Source organism: Exophiala aquamarina, assembly GCF_000709125.1.
Source record: "Exophiala aquamarina CBS 119918 chromosome Unknown aczIA-supercont1.1, whole genome shotgun sequence".
NCBI lineage: Eukaryota > Fungi > Ascomycota > Eurotiomycetes > Chaetothyriales > Herpotrichiellaceae > Exophiala > Exophiala aquamarina.
This window is the reverse complement of record NW_013550587.1, coordinates 374,671-389,443: the sequence shown is the minus strand read 5'-3', so window position 1 is coordinate 389,443 and position 14,773 is coordinate 374,671. Positions and strand designations below refer to the sequence as shown.

Here is a 14,773-nt window from a genome sequence, read left to right as displayed (position 1 = left end):
TGATATCTTTGAGATGGACGCATATGGACGACTTATTTCGACTTATGCGTGCCCGCGAGGCGGCTGAGTTGATCCAGCCCTTTGAAGGCTCCCAAGGAAGCCATGGCGCTTTCATAACCCAGCAAAGCTTATGGGGTTGAACTCGTCCCTCTCCACAGTAGCACCCACTAGTAATCTATGCATTGACTTGGATTTTGCAACCCTCTGTGATAAACATAACGAGAGTCATGGTTTGCTTTTCCACCCCAGTCAACTCGACGATCTCGTTGGAAGGTAATCTCATCTCCGGGAAGCGCTGGATGAGTCGGACAATCGTGTATGCGGCCTCCGTCTCGGCAAAGTCCACTAAATAGCAGAATAGTCAATATATATGGCCCAGAAAATCAAGTTTGGGGATTGTGGACAGTTCACACTTCCTAAGCATATTCTGGGGCCTCCATTGAAAGGAAGATATCCCCATTTCGCATTTGTTGAATTTTGGTTGAGCGGAAGCTCATCTTCCCATCGTTCCGGTCGAAATATTTCTGCATCCATTCCGTAAAGATCAGGCCGCCTGTGCATTGAGTAGACACTATACGCAACTGCAGCGCCTTTCGGTATTAACACAGGGGCACAGCGATCAGGGCCGCCTCCGGTAGGCAGCACAGTTGTCTTGATTGCAGTTCGAGTATTGACTGGGACCGAGGGATAAAGCCGAAGTGCTTTAACACATTAGACAAGCATAGACAAGCATACACAGAGCAGTGTTCCAATGAATCACTCACTTTCCTTGATGACATTTTGCAAGTAAGTCATTCTTCGTAAATCAGTGCGGTTCAGTTGAGAAGGATCTGGGCATGTCGTCTTGATTTCCGCTCGGAGCTTGTCGAAGACTTTAGGATGTCGGATTAGAGTGAAGCTGTGATAGAAGTTAAACAGTATTCATACACACGGACAATTGGTCTGAACGTACAAGGTCCACGACAGGAGACAGGCAGTGGTATCCCGGCCAGCAACCAAGACGTTGATAATCTGACTTCTCAACGCACCTCTATCAGGCATGACCGCCGCCACGGTATCTAAGAATGTTTCTCCCTCAAGCGGCGGATTACCAGTCTTGCGATTTGAGAGGTTACGCTCAATGATTCGGTCGGCAAACTTGTGGACATTGTTACAGGCCTCTCGGAATTTAGGGCCCCCAATCAACCAGTAGAGGTCCAGCAGTCTGAATCTCTTCGCGACATATTCCTGCGCGATGTTGAAGGCATTAGCGAAAGTCTCTTCTCCGGTCGAATCGGGTGCTCGGAGACTCCGCACAGATTCGCCAAATAAGAAGGCAGTCGTTGTGTCAAGTGTAAGTCGAAAGAAGAGGGGCTGCAGGTAAAGGACGTCGCCAGAAGCTGCGATAGCGTTGATGAGATCATCGACTGCGTCCCGGAAGATGGATAAGTCCTCGTAATGCTTGTGGACGAACTGTGGTCGCAAAAGTTCTCTCGAATGCTTCCAAGCTGCACCCTCCTGAGTGAAGATGCCGTCTCCAAACATGGGAAATGTGATCTCCCTTCTCGGGCCGATGCTAAAATCTGAACAACGTCAGGGACACAAGACCGAAAGCCATGCAAAGGTAAGCTCACCTTTGAAATTTGTACTCAATATCGCTTCCATATTAGCGGGCTCTATCGTTCCGAAGGCTTGGTTGGTTTCCGAGGAAGACTTGTTCCAATGTACTACCGGTCTGTCGAAAGTGGAACAGGAACAACTCCATCAGTCGTGACTCAGTATTTGCTCTGAAGATTTGCTCAAGTCGATCGACACCTAGAGGCCGTTGATTTTGAAGTCTCGGTGCTGGTAGGCAGCCATGCTGATCTGCGATCGCTCGGTCCTCCTAAGCTGGATTAGCATTCATCCAGCCCACTTGCTTGGAACCTTACTTGGTGCTGTCGATACTTAGCATACCTTTGCCGGACGTGGCCGAAAAGAAACAAAAGAACCACTCCAACCAGAACGGATATGTACATCTTACAATATGAAGTGCAGATGCAGGAAGAGAGCTTCCGTATTAGCCAGAGAGTATCCCGGCGTTATATCAGAACAATAGCCATCACAGCGCTCCCTTGCTACGTCTCAAGGGTCAAATTCTGTTCCGAAATCTCACGCTTGGGCTGTGAATGTAACCTCCTGGAAGCAGGAGTCGGTGGACAGGCTGTAAAGGTCATGCAGGGGAATGCCTCATCGCCCAGAACAAAACGAATGATGCTGAGCAAGGTGGACCGAGTCATGCCATCTAGGCGCCGGACAAGACATTTAGGCGCTCGGGACGCGACCGGAAATGGCCGGCCGCTGGCCTAACGGTGGGGTTTCGAAACTCAACCCCTGTGGGTGCCGTGTCCTTTTGATGCTATTACGCAACCTGGTTTACGCGACCTTTGACGAACTATAACATTGGCAGCTGATCCTCGTAGATTGCTTAGTTTCGCGGGAAACTCGACCTTGTTATGGACTGAGTGCTGCGGCTGATTTGGCCAGTTCAGGCAAGCCGCCGGCTTCTGCGTCTGCTGCGGTTTCTCTGTCAAATACATCAAACCAGAATGAGCCTCTCAGAGGTCTCAGTAGTTGAAGATCAGCCTCGCGATGTGAATCGCTCAGAAAACACAGTTGAGTAAGTCGGTGTGGTTGTTACTTATAGTTCATTCGTTGCGACATCCTACATTGCACACTGTTGACGGCTTGTTCGCAGTATCATTACCGTCCATGGCCTCCAAGAAGAGGCAGGCAACACCTGGAGAGAAGGAGAACGAGGGGTTGAATGGTTGCGGACGTTGCTTCCTCTTCTTTTGAAGGACATAAGAGTACTCTCCTACGAATATTCGATCAAGAACATCCTGGAAGCGAAGGACAATTTTGCAAAGAATCTCGTGTCCAATGCTATAACTCTGGTCCAACAGTTGTCCGCTGACCGCTACCATCTTGATGCATTAGAGCGACCAATAATCTTCATATGCCATGGCTTCGGGGGTTTGCTTGTCAAGAGAGCCTTGGTGCATTCCGCCGCCGTACGCGCCCATCAAACAGAACATTTGCGGTCGATTTATGTCTCAACCTTTGGTATCTTGTTTATGGGAACTCCTCACAAAGGCTTCGACAATGGTTTCCTCTCCACCCGAAGGCCATTCCTAGTCGAGACCAGCAATCAGTGCCTTCAAGACCTTTCATATGGTTCCGCGATGTTGAGGGAAATAGCTGAACAATTTGCACCTCTGGTTAAAAAGTATCGCATACACAACTTTTGGGAACAAGAGCGGTCGAGCTTTGGTGGAAAGTATACCTTTGTTGTCAACAGAGAATCAGCGAGTCTAGAGCATGACGATGTTGAAGGCTGTGGCATCCGCACAACCCATTCCGAAATGGTGAAATTTAGAACTCCTCAAGATCAGGGCTACATTGTTGTTTCTGCAGCTCTTCGGCGTGACCGAGACCAAGCAATTACCATGATAAAATCAAGATGGAGAGAGGAACATCAGCTCCGGAAATCCAGTCGAATACAGGAAGCCAGCGAGCTTGTTGACCAAAAGTTCGAGGCTCCACGACGCACCTTGACAGCGCCCAGGCTGCCACTCCAGGGCCAAGTCAAGAACGAATATTTCTTCGGCGTTCGTCGGCCAGATCCTCGGTTTACCGGCAGAACCATGCATGCAAAACTTGTAAGAGATCGATTTACTTATCTTGACCGCCAAGCCACTGATTCTTCGCCCATAATCGTGGTAATTTGCGGACTCGGCGGCTCTGGGAAGACTCAGTTTGCTCGAAAGTTTGCTCAAGACCTGCGAAGCCAGTACTGGGGAGTATTCTGGATTGATGCCAGCAGTGAGGAGAGCATAGATGGCACGTTTTCATCCCTAGCTCTCGAGGCAGGCAAAGGCGGAACCTCTCTCAGTGGGGTCCACTGGTTGTCCAGAAGCATCTTACCCTGGCTGCTCATAATGGACAACGCTGATGATCCAAGGATTGACCTCCCAAAATACCTCCCATCTACTGGCAGCGGCCATATCTTGATCACTACGCGCAATCCTGGCATCAGGGATCTCGCAAGTGGAGGGGAGAAAGGTTGTATCAAGCTTAGCGGTATGGATCCAGAAGAAGGAGTCGCCCTTCTTTTGCGATCCGCTTATCCTGAGGTGGCAGTTCAGACACACAATTCTGAGAATTTAGGACTCGCCCGAATCTTAGCAAAGCAGTTGGGCTATCTTGCTATTGCCTTAGCCTACGCTGGTGCCTCCATCCGCACTCGCTACCACACTTTAGCCGAGTACCTCCGTCGTTATGCGGAACATCGAGAAGCAATCACCAAGATTCCCAGAGCCTGTCGGGCAGGTGAAGTTGACATCATCGCAACGTGGGAACTGCCTTTTCAGAGAATCGTTGCAAGTCCTGATATCCAATCTCGAGATGCGGTAGATTTAGTGCATATCTGTGCATTCCTCCATTTCGAAACGATTCCTGAACGGATTTTCAAGCAGTCATGGCACGGTCTACCGATACCACAGTCTTCATATAGGTCTTGTCCGGATTTCCTGAAAGCCGAGAAGTCATGGACTGAGGACTACCAAGATCGGATTGCGTCAGCCCTTGAACTGCTGTACAATCGCTCCATTGTTGACCGAGACCCGGATAAGGCCATCTGCTCGTTGCACCCGGTTGTTCATAGTTGGGCACAAGACCGATTAGAGGAGGTCGAGCAAAGGAAGTGGTTGAGTTGGACCGTTTCAATTTTAGCACACAGCATCAGTCCTCATCTTGAGGCTTCCGGCCGACAACAGCGGCGAGAACTTTTACCACACCTTGATGCTTGCACTCGTCAATTGCAGCATCGATTTCCAGTGTTCCCAGACAGTCTGGGAAGAGCCACAGAGATCGAGAAATTTGCCTGGGTATATGCAGAAAACGGGATGTGGAAACAGGCCAAGAAGTTACAGAAAGCCATAGTCGATTGCAGAGTGAGGGCGCTTGGTCATTCACATGAAGCCACTTTAAAAGCTCTTAGGGCCTTGAGTCATACTCTTTGGAATCTTTTTGAAGTGGAGTCCGCAATCAAGACTCAAAGAAGGGTTTTGATGGCTAGATGGTGGTTTCGCCCGAAGCTCCAGCATTGGCTATCGTGGTCTCCGTGGAAGCCGACATATGTCCAGTACTGCCAGTCTCTTGACGATCTAACTCTTACACTTTGGCTTGCTGGTGAACGCGAATGGTCAAAATATGTCGGTGAAAGGGCAGTGCAAGGCTTGCGAAAAAGGCTGGGCTCCGAGGACCCGCTGACTCTGAACGCGATGTTCAACCTCGCTCGGACGTATCTTCATTTGGGAGAACAGTACCTTAGTCACGATACACTTGTCAGAGTGCTCAGAAAGCGGAAACGACTCTTTGGGTTGGATCACCCAGACACTCTCATGGCAAGAAATGAGCTTGGGATGAGTTTGTGTGCTCAGAAAAAGCATCTTAAGGCAGCCGAGAGATTGGTCATGAATGTTCTCCAAGCTCGAAAACGAATATTAGGTGAGGAGCATGCTTATACCTTATGGTCGGTCAACGATTTATCGAAAGTGCTTTGTGAAAGAAGGCGTGGTTTGGAAGCAGCGGAACTTCTTGAGAATATTGTCCCTGTCGTCGCCCGAACTCTTGGTGACGAGCATGTTGGCATGACCATGACGAGATCAAACCTGGCCCGTGCTTACGTGCTGTGTGAAAGGTGGACTGATGCAGACAGTCTTCTTAGAGGACTGCTCAATGTCATCCCTTCAGGCCATCCCGACCGCATTAACACCATGTCTGGACTAATCCATGTCGCAATCCGCATGGGAAAGCTGGATGAGGCCGAGCAAGATTGCAAAGCATTACTCAATTTGATCAGCACCAAAAAGATCCTTTCCCAAGATAACCCGAGGACGGTAGCGATTTATGAGCAGCTGCTGGAGATTTATGGCCTCCAGAATCGGTCTTCCGACATCGAGACACTAAAGAAACAGGTTCCGGTATTACAAACACCACAAACATCACGTCGCTTCGAGATGCAGCCCATCCGAAGAATTCTGAGAAGTGAGAGTGTACTTGACAAACTACAGCCCTAACCTCAGACAGAATGAGTCTAGGGAATTATTGCTGCCCCTTTTTGATGACTTACGAGTTTGGAGACTCACCAAGTCACTTAGGTATGAAATTGTCCATTAATATCAATTTTGAACCGAGCACGACTTCCACAAGCCGAGAAGGTTTCCCAATGACCCAAGTGGAAAGACCACGGCCATGATCTCCGTATGTGATGCTAGTGAGACTGATGTCTCCATGGACCGAATGACGAGGATGTAAGGGCTCGCCTAGAACATAGGATCAGGACGCTCCGGCCTTTGCCTCCCAGCCAATCGACGAATCTGAACTCGGCCCGAGCTCTCTCCAACCCGATGGAGTTTTCGACGTAACCACATATTATAAGCCCGCCTGATTGGCCGCCAGGGGGTGCCAGGTCAACCACAAGAGAGTTGAAAACGGAGAATTGAAGGTTGTGTTCGCTCGATCTCGCTAAAGAGCTTCTCCACCCAGCCATTGTTTCCAGAAATGGCATCCGAAGCGCTCAGTCCTTCAGAGTGAGCATGTTACAAAAAGGCTTCCTCTTCTGGGAGAGGATATCTTCCACTCAATCCTCTCACAAACACATAGTCTTTGAAGTTGAAGCGTCTCTTTAGTTGAAGCCATGGCTACAATGACAGTCACAGAGACTAAGACGCAAAGGGGACCCAGCCGGGCGTGGTGGAAGGAAGCATCCATCTACCAGATCTACCCGGCTTCGTTCAAGGATAGCAATGGAGATGGCCTCGGGGACGTCCGCGGCGTGATCCAGAAGCTCGACTACCTGCAGAGTCTAGGAGTGGATGCAGTGTGGCTATGTCCAATTTACAAGTCTCCTCAGAAAGACATGGGCTATGACATATCAGACTATAGGAATATCCACGAGCCGTACGGTACCATGCAAGACGTCGAGGAGCTGACTGGCGCTCTACACAGTCGTGGGATGAAGATGGTGATGGATTTGGTGGTCAACCACACCTCCGACCAACATGCCTGGTTCCAGGAGTCAAAAGTATCCCGCGACAATCCTAAGCATGACTTCTACATCTGGAAAGAGCCACGTTTGGAGAATGGCACACGCTCACCGCCCAACAATTGGGCCTCCGCTTTTGGCGGCAGCGCTTGGACTTACAACGAGGCCAGAGACCAATACTATCTAGGGCTCTTCTGTCCTGAACAACCCGATCTAAACTGGGAAAATCCACAGGTGGTTAGAGAGGTCCACGATGTCATGACATTCTGGCTTGAGAAGGGGATCGATGGCTTCCGCATGGATGTCATCAACATGATCAGCAAAGTCCCAGGGCTGCCTGACGCACCGATTACGCTGCCTGGCCGCAAGTACCAGCCTGGCGACATGTACTACGCATATGGCCCACGGCTGAACGAGTACCTGCAGGGCTTACGCAGCGTTCTGGATCGATATAATGCCTTCGCAGTGGGTGAAATGCCCAACGTCAAGAAAGACAGTCAAGTCGCCGCCGTGGTCGCGTCGGACCGCAAGGAGCTGAACATGATCTTTCAATTCGACATTGTGGATATGGACATCGGCGACAACGGCAAATTCTCGCCGCGTGGGTGGAGTCTCAACACGTTGAAGAACATTGTCAATCGTTGGCAGACATTCATGTACGACGTTGACGGTTGGAATGCTCTGTTCCTCGAGAACCACGATCAGGCCCGCTCGGTGTCACGCTTCACAAAACACCGGCCGGAACACCGCACGCTTGCTGCGAAGATGCTTGCAACCTTCATCGGGACACAATCCGGGACGCTGTACATCTATCAGGGCCAGGAGCTCGGGATGACCAGCCTGCCTGAGGACTGGTCTCTTGATGAGTTCAGAGATCTTGAGTCGCTCAACCACCACGCGGAAGCGGTGGAGTACTTCCACGGCAACGAGGAAGGCCTGAAAGAATTCATGCGTGATCTGAGAAAGAAGGCGCGAGATAATGCCCGCTCACCAATGCAGTGGAATGCGGAGCAAAATGCGGGCTTCAGCTCTGCAGAGGCGTGGATGCGGGTCAATGACAGCTATCCCGAGATCAACGCGAAGCAGCAGGACAATGAGGCTTCGAGTGTGCTCAACTACTGGCGCACCCTGCTGAAGGCGCGAAAAGAGCACGTCGACAGCCTTGTCTACGGCAACTTCGAACTAGTGCAGGACTCTGATGAGTCTGTTGTCTGCTTCAAGCGTGGTGGTGGACATTGCGCGGATGCTTGGACTGTACTGAACTTCACCGATGAGGAGGTGGTATGGAAGGCGCCAGATGCGCTGTTGCAGACCATTGCTTGTGGCAGACAGGTCATTGGGACTTATCAGGATGCTGTCATTCGAGACGGGAACAAGCTTCGGTTGAGACCGTTTGAGGCGAGGACTTTCATCTAGAATACTGCGTATCGGATGGAACTTATATTCTCAAAAGGGTTTCATGCGGCTGATGTATGGAGGCGTTGAGCACGGCTGTTGCTCCCCAGGCGAGGATAGATATACCACTCAAAAGTGTATACAAGAATGATCCATCACCCACCTGATTTGCAATCGCCTGACCCTGACAAGTTGCCTGAAGACCGTGCTTGAAAAGATTATCAAATATTGGCACAACGTCGAACTCTGCTATTGCTACGAAGGATGCCTGTATTATAATATTCTATGGCTTGCCTTGGCTGTGAAGCTAGTGCCTTATCATCGAAACCGTTAGCTCGGTACCCAGGCAGGTAGATGGGCCTGTATCTGCTGTGTCCGGTTCAGCTCTCTTGTGATGATTGCATCTCACCATACTCACCTGGCAATACAGGAAAGTGCAAGTGCCTCTTCAGCTGCTGAGTGTTCCTCATTCTCTGCGTTTGCTCTCAGTCAAGCAAAAGAACCTATGCCGAACCGTTTGCCATTGCTCTGGTCGGGGTGGGGACGTTGAGCACGTCTGCCAAAATCGCCGGATTGTCTTCGTGTGAAGTATGGCACGGCCGGGGTAATTTGGAAGTGAGCACCGAGCAGATCTCATTCACGGCTTTGTGTAATACATATGAGACAGCAAAGATCTGGGTTGCTGAGTGACAGAACCAGCTTCCACCAGCAATTGTGTGGAGACCAGATCGCTAAGCTGGGTTGGTACAGATGAAGGCTATGTATTGTCGGTCCTCTCAGGCACGCGTCCAAGCTTCGAGGCTTAATTGGCCACAACATCTATCGAACTTCTTTCCAACCGCGCGGACTTGGAACTCCCATGCCGTCATCCGATCAATTGGGAGGGTTGTGAGCTGGTGAGGTGACATTGGTTGAGCGACTAAATGACTTTGAGTCTAGCTATAGATATATAAGTCAGGTGGGATGGCAACCACCTGCAAGAATACCTTCGAGAGCGTTGGTTCCAACCCCGTTCGCCTGGCCTTCTCTCGTTGAGCTTCTTCTACGTCAAAATGGTTCGGCTCGCACTGTCCCTGCTATTGACCATCAGCGCTGTGAGAAGCTTTGCATATATCCAGTATTCCACCGTGGCGGGCTACTTTCTACAAGATGCCAACACGACCAACGTTACCACTTTTGATTATGTGAGGGCAAACGATCAACGATATACCATTCTCGGGGAAGCGTTACTAACCGACCATCCTCTCTGAACAGACAGCAACCAACTTTGGATTGATCAACCAAAGTTACCCGACGGATCCATCGAATGCCGCGTCGTTGACTCAATGGCAGAGATTCGCACTGGCTGTGTCCTCTCTCAACTCCAAGGCGCCCAAGAACGTGGACTACAAGGTCTTGTTCGCGGGGCGGCACGGGGAAGGATGGCACAACGCGGCAGAGTCGTACTTTGGCACCCCGGCATGGAACTGCTACTGGTCGCTCCTAGACGGCAACAAGACCGCAGCGTGGTCGGACGCGCATCTCACGCAACAGGGCATTGACCAGGCGCTGAAGGCGAACCGTTTCTGGAAATCCCGGCTGCAAACAGAGAAGATCCCGCCTCCGCAGAGCTACTACACGTCGCCGCTGTACCGGTGCCTCGCGACCGCGAACCTGACCTTCGCAGGCCTTCCATTGCCATCCCAATATCCATTCATCCCGACCGTCAAGGAAAAGCTCCGCGAAGGCATCTCGGAGCACACGTGCGACCGGCGCAGCAACGAAACGTACATCGCGTCTTCCTTCCCCAGCTACCAATTCGAGGCGGGCTTTCTCGAGGACGACGAGCTCTGGACGGGCGCCACGTCGGAGACGTCGTCCGCGCAGGATCTCCGTTCCAAGCAGCTGCTGGACGACGTCTTCACCAACGACTGCTCCGTCTACATCAGCTTCACCTCGCACTCGGGCGAGATCGCGAGCCTGCTGCGCGTGCTCGGCCACCGTGCCTTCTCGCTGAGCACCGGCGCCGTCATCCCCGTGCTCGTCAAGGCTGAGACGATCGACCCGGCGGCCGCGACCAGTACTATCTCTGCCGCTTCTTGAACCCCTAGCCCCCATTGCACTGTCCCTCCCGTGACAAGTGTCAGTGGTGGGCCAAGCGGAGGCTGTGTTTGTCCCAACAGTGCGGCGCCTGTGGTCACGCCGCTTCCGCCTTTCCCCACCAGCTGATGCTCTAGGTGAGGACGGTTCTCAGCAGTTGTTGGAGTAGGAGCTCGATGGAGATGCTGGGGCGCACGTTTGGGACATAATAGCACTAGACTTGCATCAATAATCCGTACGCTTGCCGTTAGATTGAGCGCAGCAAAACGCGCTCTGGAAAGTCTTCACAGCAGAACCAATATTATACTGCGTAGAGGGACCATTTTATTTATTTTCCCCCCTCCTGAAAGAGCGTGAGAGCCAAAATGTCCTAACTAGGCCCGACATGGTGTTCCGAGCACGATTGCCCACTGCCGATAAGTAGGCGCAGGGATGGTTCCCGGTAGGATGGAATCTCAGAGTCTAGGGGAAAAGCCCGAGAGAGCTTTGCTTTGCTTTGCTTCGATTCACGGTGTAACATACACTCACTCTACTGCAAGTCCCCGGACAGGAGGGTCTGGCATGATTTTACGGAACAGCATTCATGACATTTTCTCGTCCTGAGTGAGGAACATAGGTCGCCGACATTCAGGTGCCTCGTTGGAATGTGGAGGGAGTGCCCTGATTGAAAATCCCGATACGCTACACCGGCCACTGCGCCTAGCCTGACCACCCTTGAACTGAACTGCAGCTGAATCAGAACTTATGAAGCCCCGGCTCCAGCTTCGCCTCGCCTGTCTCGGTCGCCGCGACAGCAGCGAGGATCCGCTGCTTGATGATCTCCGGTGGTGGCGGACCGGTGGCGCCAGGTGGGGTCTTGCTCCGATCCGCGACCAAGAACGCCAACGGTTTGACTGCGTCGGCGGCCGCTTTGATCTTTTCAATGTCTTCGGGCGAGTACAAGCCGCCGATGATCACGAGAGATATGTTGGCCGAGCCCTCCTGGAGGAGGTTTGGGATCTCGGTCAAGGCTGCCTCCGTGGACGAGCAGACGTGCGTGACTGTTGGGACAGGGGTTCCAAGTTAACGTCTTTTTCGTTTTTTATTTTGTATCATGTGCTGATAGTAGAGGGTAGAAAGAGGTTTTTTCCATGCCCAAGGAGAGGAGTAATAAAGCAGAACGCTTACTTTCAATTTTGGGAGCTAAATTGGCCTTCATGAATTCCGCCAGCTTTGGCTCTCTGCCGCACAAGACGGCACCAATTGGAGCCATAGTTTCAGGGCTGGTGCTTGAGCTTCCCGAGGATGGTCGGGGTTGAGGACGTGGATGAGAAGTATATCTAAGTGTTTTCACACTTTGTTGGTCTTTTGTCGGAGCCTCCGCTGGCACAAGGCTGAGATGGATACCAATACTAACGTCACGTGTCGTCTATCTAGATATGAGGACTCAATAAAACTTATGATGATGTTTCTGCTTCGTTCGGAATGAAGGCCTTTGCTGAAGATATAGTTGAAATTGAGGTCTTCCAATGTCGTTCAATCAATGTGAAGGATTGGCGGTGTGACACGCGGAGAACTTTGAGCGTAAGCTCCGAGCACTGCAACCATGACGGATGGGTTTCTCTTGGGATACGCCATAAGCACTAACCGCTTATCACAGTTAGTCCGTCGTATAACCATTAGATTCAGTCACTTTGAGGCAGTCCAAAACATTGTGATGTGTGCAACGCGGCCGCGATTGTGGTGACGAAATTTGCACGTGGGCTCCAGATTCGGTCCTTGCGATGCGGAGTGAAGTAAGTACACGCCAGACTTCAGAGGTTATAATAACAGGGAGGGGGGCCAGTTCCTGACCAGGGGCTCCCGCCCCGGTGCAGCTGTTTGCTCAGTGGGTGAGGATTGAGTTGGGTGAGGTCCGGAGGACGCAGCACCAATGCGCCACCAAGCAGCGCGAATGCAGAGGAGCCACGAACTGCACGGCAAGAGCCGCAGCTGTGACACTCAGGGACTCCACGTCTGTGCCTCCAAGCACGGCATATGTGGCGTCCATATGCATTCGCGACGCATTAGGGCTGGCGATCGATGTTGCCTCATAGAGGAGATTTGAGCGGGTGACTCTTCGTTTATGGCCGTGCAATGCTGAACAAAAGAGGCGGAGCATTGCCCTCAAGGGTGGGAGAGGTGGGAGAGGTGGGAGAGGAGGATATATGAAGAAAGTGACTGTTGACGCAATGTGTTAGAAACGTGGATAGTCGTCATTTGAGGGAAGCAGTGTTGGGTGTCTACCTGATCAGACAAAGGACATTACAGCAGCACGTACATGGCACCTGCTTCGGGCTTGTGGATGCGATGCAGCCAAGCGACCAGCGACTGTAGGCTCGATCTCTGGGGATGATTGACGCATCTGGAGATGAGCCTTTGAGACGACAGACGGACTGGGCGGATCACCCTCACAGGCAGTGCTGCAAGGTCCCTCGAACCTACTGCACGCCAGCACGCAGGTGGAGTGAGGGCCACTGATGGAGTTTGACAGCGACGAAAGACCGGAGATCCTCATGCATGGTACTTGAAGAGCAAGTCGGGAGAAGGAGGAGTTGGTGCAGACTGCGCGTGATCTGGTCTTGATTCTTTGGGCCATGGCTGCTGGCAGCCTCCAGTGCCAGGAACCATGGGTAGGGTTCTTCCGTTGATCGCAGTAGTTCTGTACTTCCATCTCCCTTTCATGCCGTACCCAGTTACGAACTCGCGAGTTATGTACTTCGGCACTCCGTACTCCGTCCTCCCGTCCTCAAGTAAACCCGGGATGACTCAGAGAAGGCCATCAACAAGGTGGGCTTGGTGACACGACAGCCGAACCATCCTGCACAGCGCTTCATGGTTGTGGATTACTGGAAATGCCAGCTTGGGCTGCAAGCCTGCAACTCTGGGCTCTGTGCTCGGTATCCGCATGCTTCGAAATGTGTTCTGGACAGTTCGGTTAGCCCTGGCCCATGGGCTTGGACTTTGGAACTGCCGGGTCAGCTGCCAGGGGTTTGCCTGGTCAGTGGTCAGCGTCAGTGGCTACAAAAGTTCCGCCTAGATGAGCTAGGAACCCTTTTGGGTCGGAGCACTGAACGGGGCCTTGAACGGTTCTGGTGACGCGGTCTCGGGATGCAAAGTGCAGGCGAAGGTCGTGTCCCTTGACCTTCATGAGCTGCCTAAGCTGAGGTGCGGACTGTACAGTACGGAGTCCTGTACTCGTACGAGTAGATGGTCTGAGGGCCTACTCGTAAATTGCAGGAGGGCTCAGTGATACGGAAGTGGATGCCACACTGCTCTCGGGCCTCAAGCCCCTTGACTCCTTGGGAGGAGACGTCCACCCTTCCAATGCGCAGCTAACTTGGATCCAGCTAAGCCGCCGCGTTGTCCGTCACTTTGATTGGAGACGACGGCTGTGCAGATCACGGCCAGGGTGATTGACGATTGGGTGCTTCATGCGGCGATCTTACCGCATACTGCATTGGAAATGGTCCCCATGCGACGATCCAGCCTTGAAGTTTGCTTCTTGTTCCAGATGGGATGGAAAGACGGGCGTCCACCAGATATCTACACCGGTCCGGGGAGGACCAGACACCAACGGGACTCGGGATGCGTATAATTCGTTGGTGCTCGAAGGAGTACGGAGTACCGGGCGCTACAAAGCACGGTATGATGCATTTGGCACATTATCGATAGCTTCCCGATATCATAATCGATAAGTAACTAACTAACTAACGTACTAACATAGGGAGCGATAACGGTAGCTCATACAGTCAGACTTGCGTCCTTTTTCTTTTCCTTCTATTCCAGAGACTGTTGTGACAATGGCTCTTGGTCGGATAAGTAGTGACAGGCTTATAGAAGCCTGTGTTCCGTCCAGAGGAATACAAGATGCAATTCCTTCGAGGCTCACGAGACTGGGTCATGGTGGCCAGTGACAGAGTAAAACAGGCACCATCAAATAGACAAATCAAACATAAGAAATCCCCCATTCCATCTCTTCAGAGTGGTGATAGGTCCAGGTGTCAATGCAATTCCATTCCATTCAGTCGTGTCGATGTTCCGTGTCCGCTGCGACTAACAATCCAATGCAGATTCCGAATAACTCCCTCGCTTGGTATCACATATGCCCCAAATCCTTGAAATTCCCCGTAAAATGGCGTCCAGTGCGTTGGCGTTGCGTACAAGATGGGAGAGCACCAGGCTCTCTATATGATAAAGAGTGGAAGTGTG

At 51.7% G+C, this 14,773-nt stretch overlaps 5 protein-coding genes across 5 annotated transcripts; 3 read left to right on the top strand and 2 right to left on the bottom strand.

Moving 5' to 3' along the window:
- Window positions 1-175: 175 nt before the first annotated feature.
- A1O9_00150 (uncharacterized protein) lies at window positions 176-1,644 on the bottom strand (the record flags this gene model as incomplete). Its single annotated transcript, XM_013409314.1, has 5 exons — window positions 176-345; window positions 414-701; window positions 765-898; window positions 953-1,562; window positions 1,614-1,644. 5 exons carry the CDS (start codon window positions 1,642-1,644, stop codon window positions 176-178), a joined length of 1,233 nt encoding a protein of 410 aa, XP_013264768.1.
- Window positions 1,645-2,567: 923 nt separating this feature from the next.
- On the top strand, window positions 2,568-6,101 carry A1O9_00149 (uncharacterized protein; the record flags this gene model as incomplete). Its single annotated transcript, XM_013409313.1, has 2 exons — window positions 2,568-2,638; window positions 2,717-6,101. 2 exons carry the CDS (start codon window positions 2,568-2,570, stop codon window positions 6,099-6,101), a joined length of 3,456 nt encoding a protein of 1,151 aa, XP_013264767.1.
- Window positions 6,102-6,721: 620 nt separating this feature from the next.
- On the top strand, window positions 6,722-8,485 carry A1O9_00148 (trehalose-6-phosphate hydrolase; the record flags this gene model as incomplete). Its single annotated transcript, XM_013409312.1, has 1 exon — window positions 6,722-8,485. One exon carries the CDS (start codon window positions 6,722-6,724, stop codon window positions 8,483-8,485), a length of 1,764 nt encoding a protein of 587 aa, XP_013264766.1.
- Window positions 8,486-9,516: 1,031 nt separating this feature from the next.
- Window positions 9,517-10,546, top strand: A1O9_00147 (uncharacterized protein; the record flags this gene model as incomplete). The annotated part of the gene is made up of 2 exons (XM_013409311.1): window positions 9,517-9,648; window positions 9,719-10,546. 2 exons carry the CDS (start codon window positions 9,517-9,519, stop codon window positions 10,544-10,546), a joined length of 960 nt encoding a protein of 319 aa, XP_013264765.1.
- Window positions 10,547-11,278: 732 nt separating this feature from the next.
- On the bottom strand, window positions 11,279-11,795 carry A1O9_00146 (uncharacterized protein; the record flags this gene model as incomplete). Its single annotated transcript, XM_013409310.1, has 2 exons — window positions 11,279-11,583; window positions 11,711-11,795. 2 exons carry the CDS (start codon window positions 11,793-11,795, stop codon window positions 11,279-11,281), a joined length of 390 nt encoding a protein of 129 aa, XP_013264764.1.
- Between the last annotated feature and the right edge of the window lie 2,978 nt (window positions 11,796-14,773).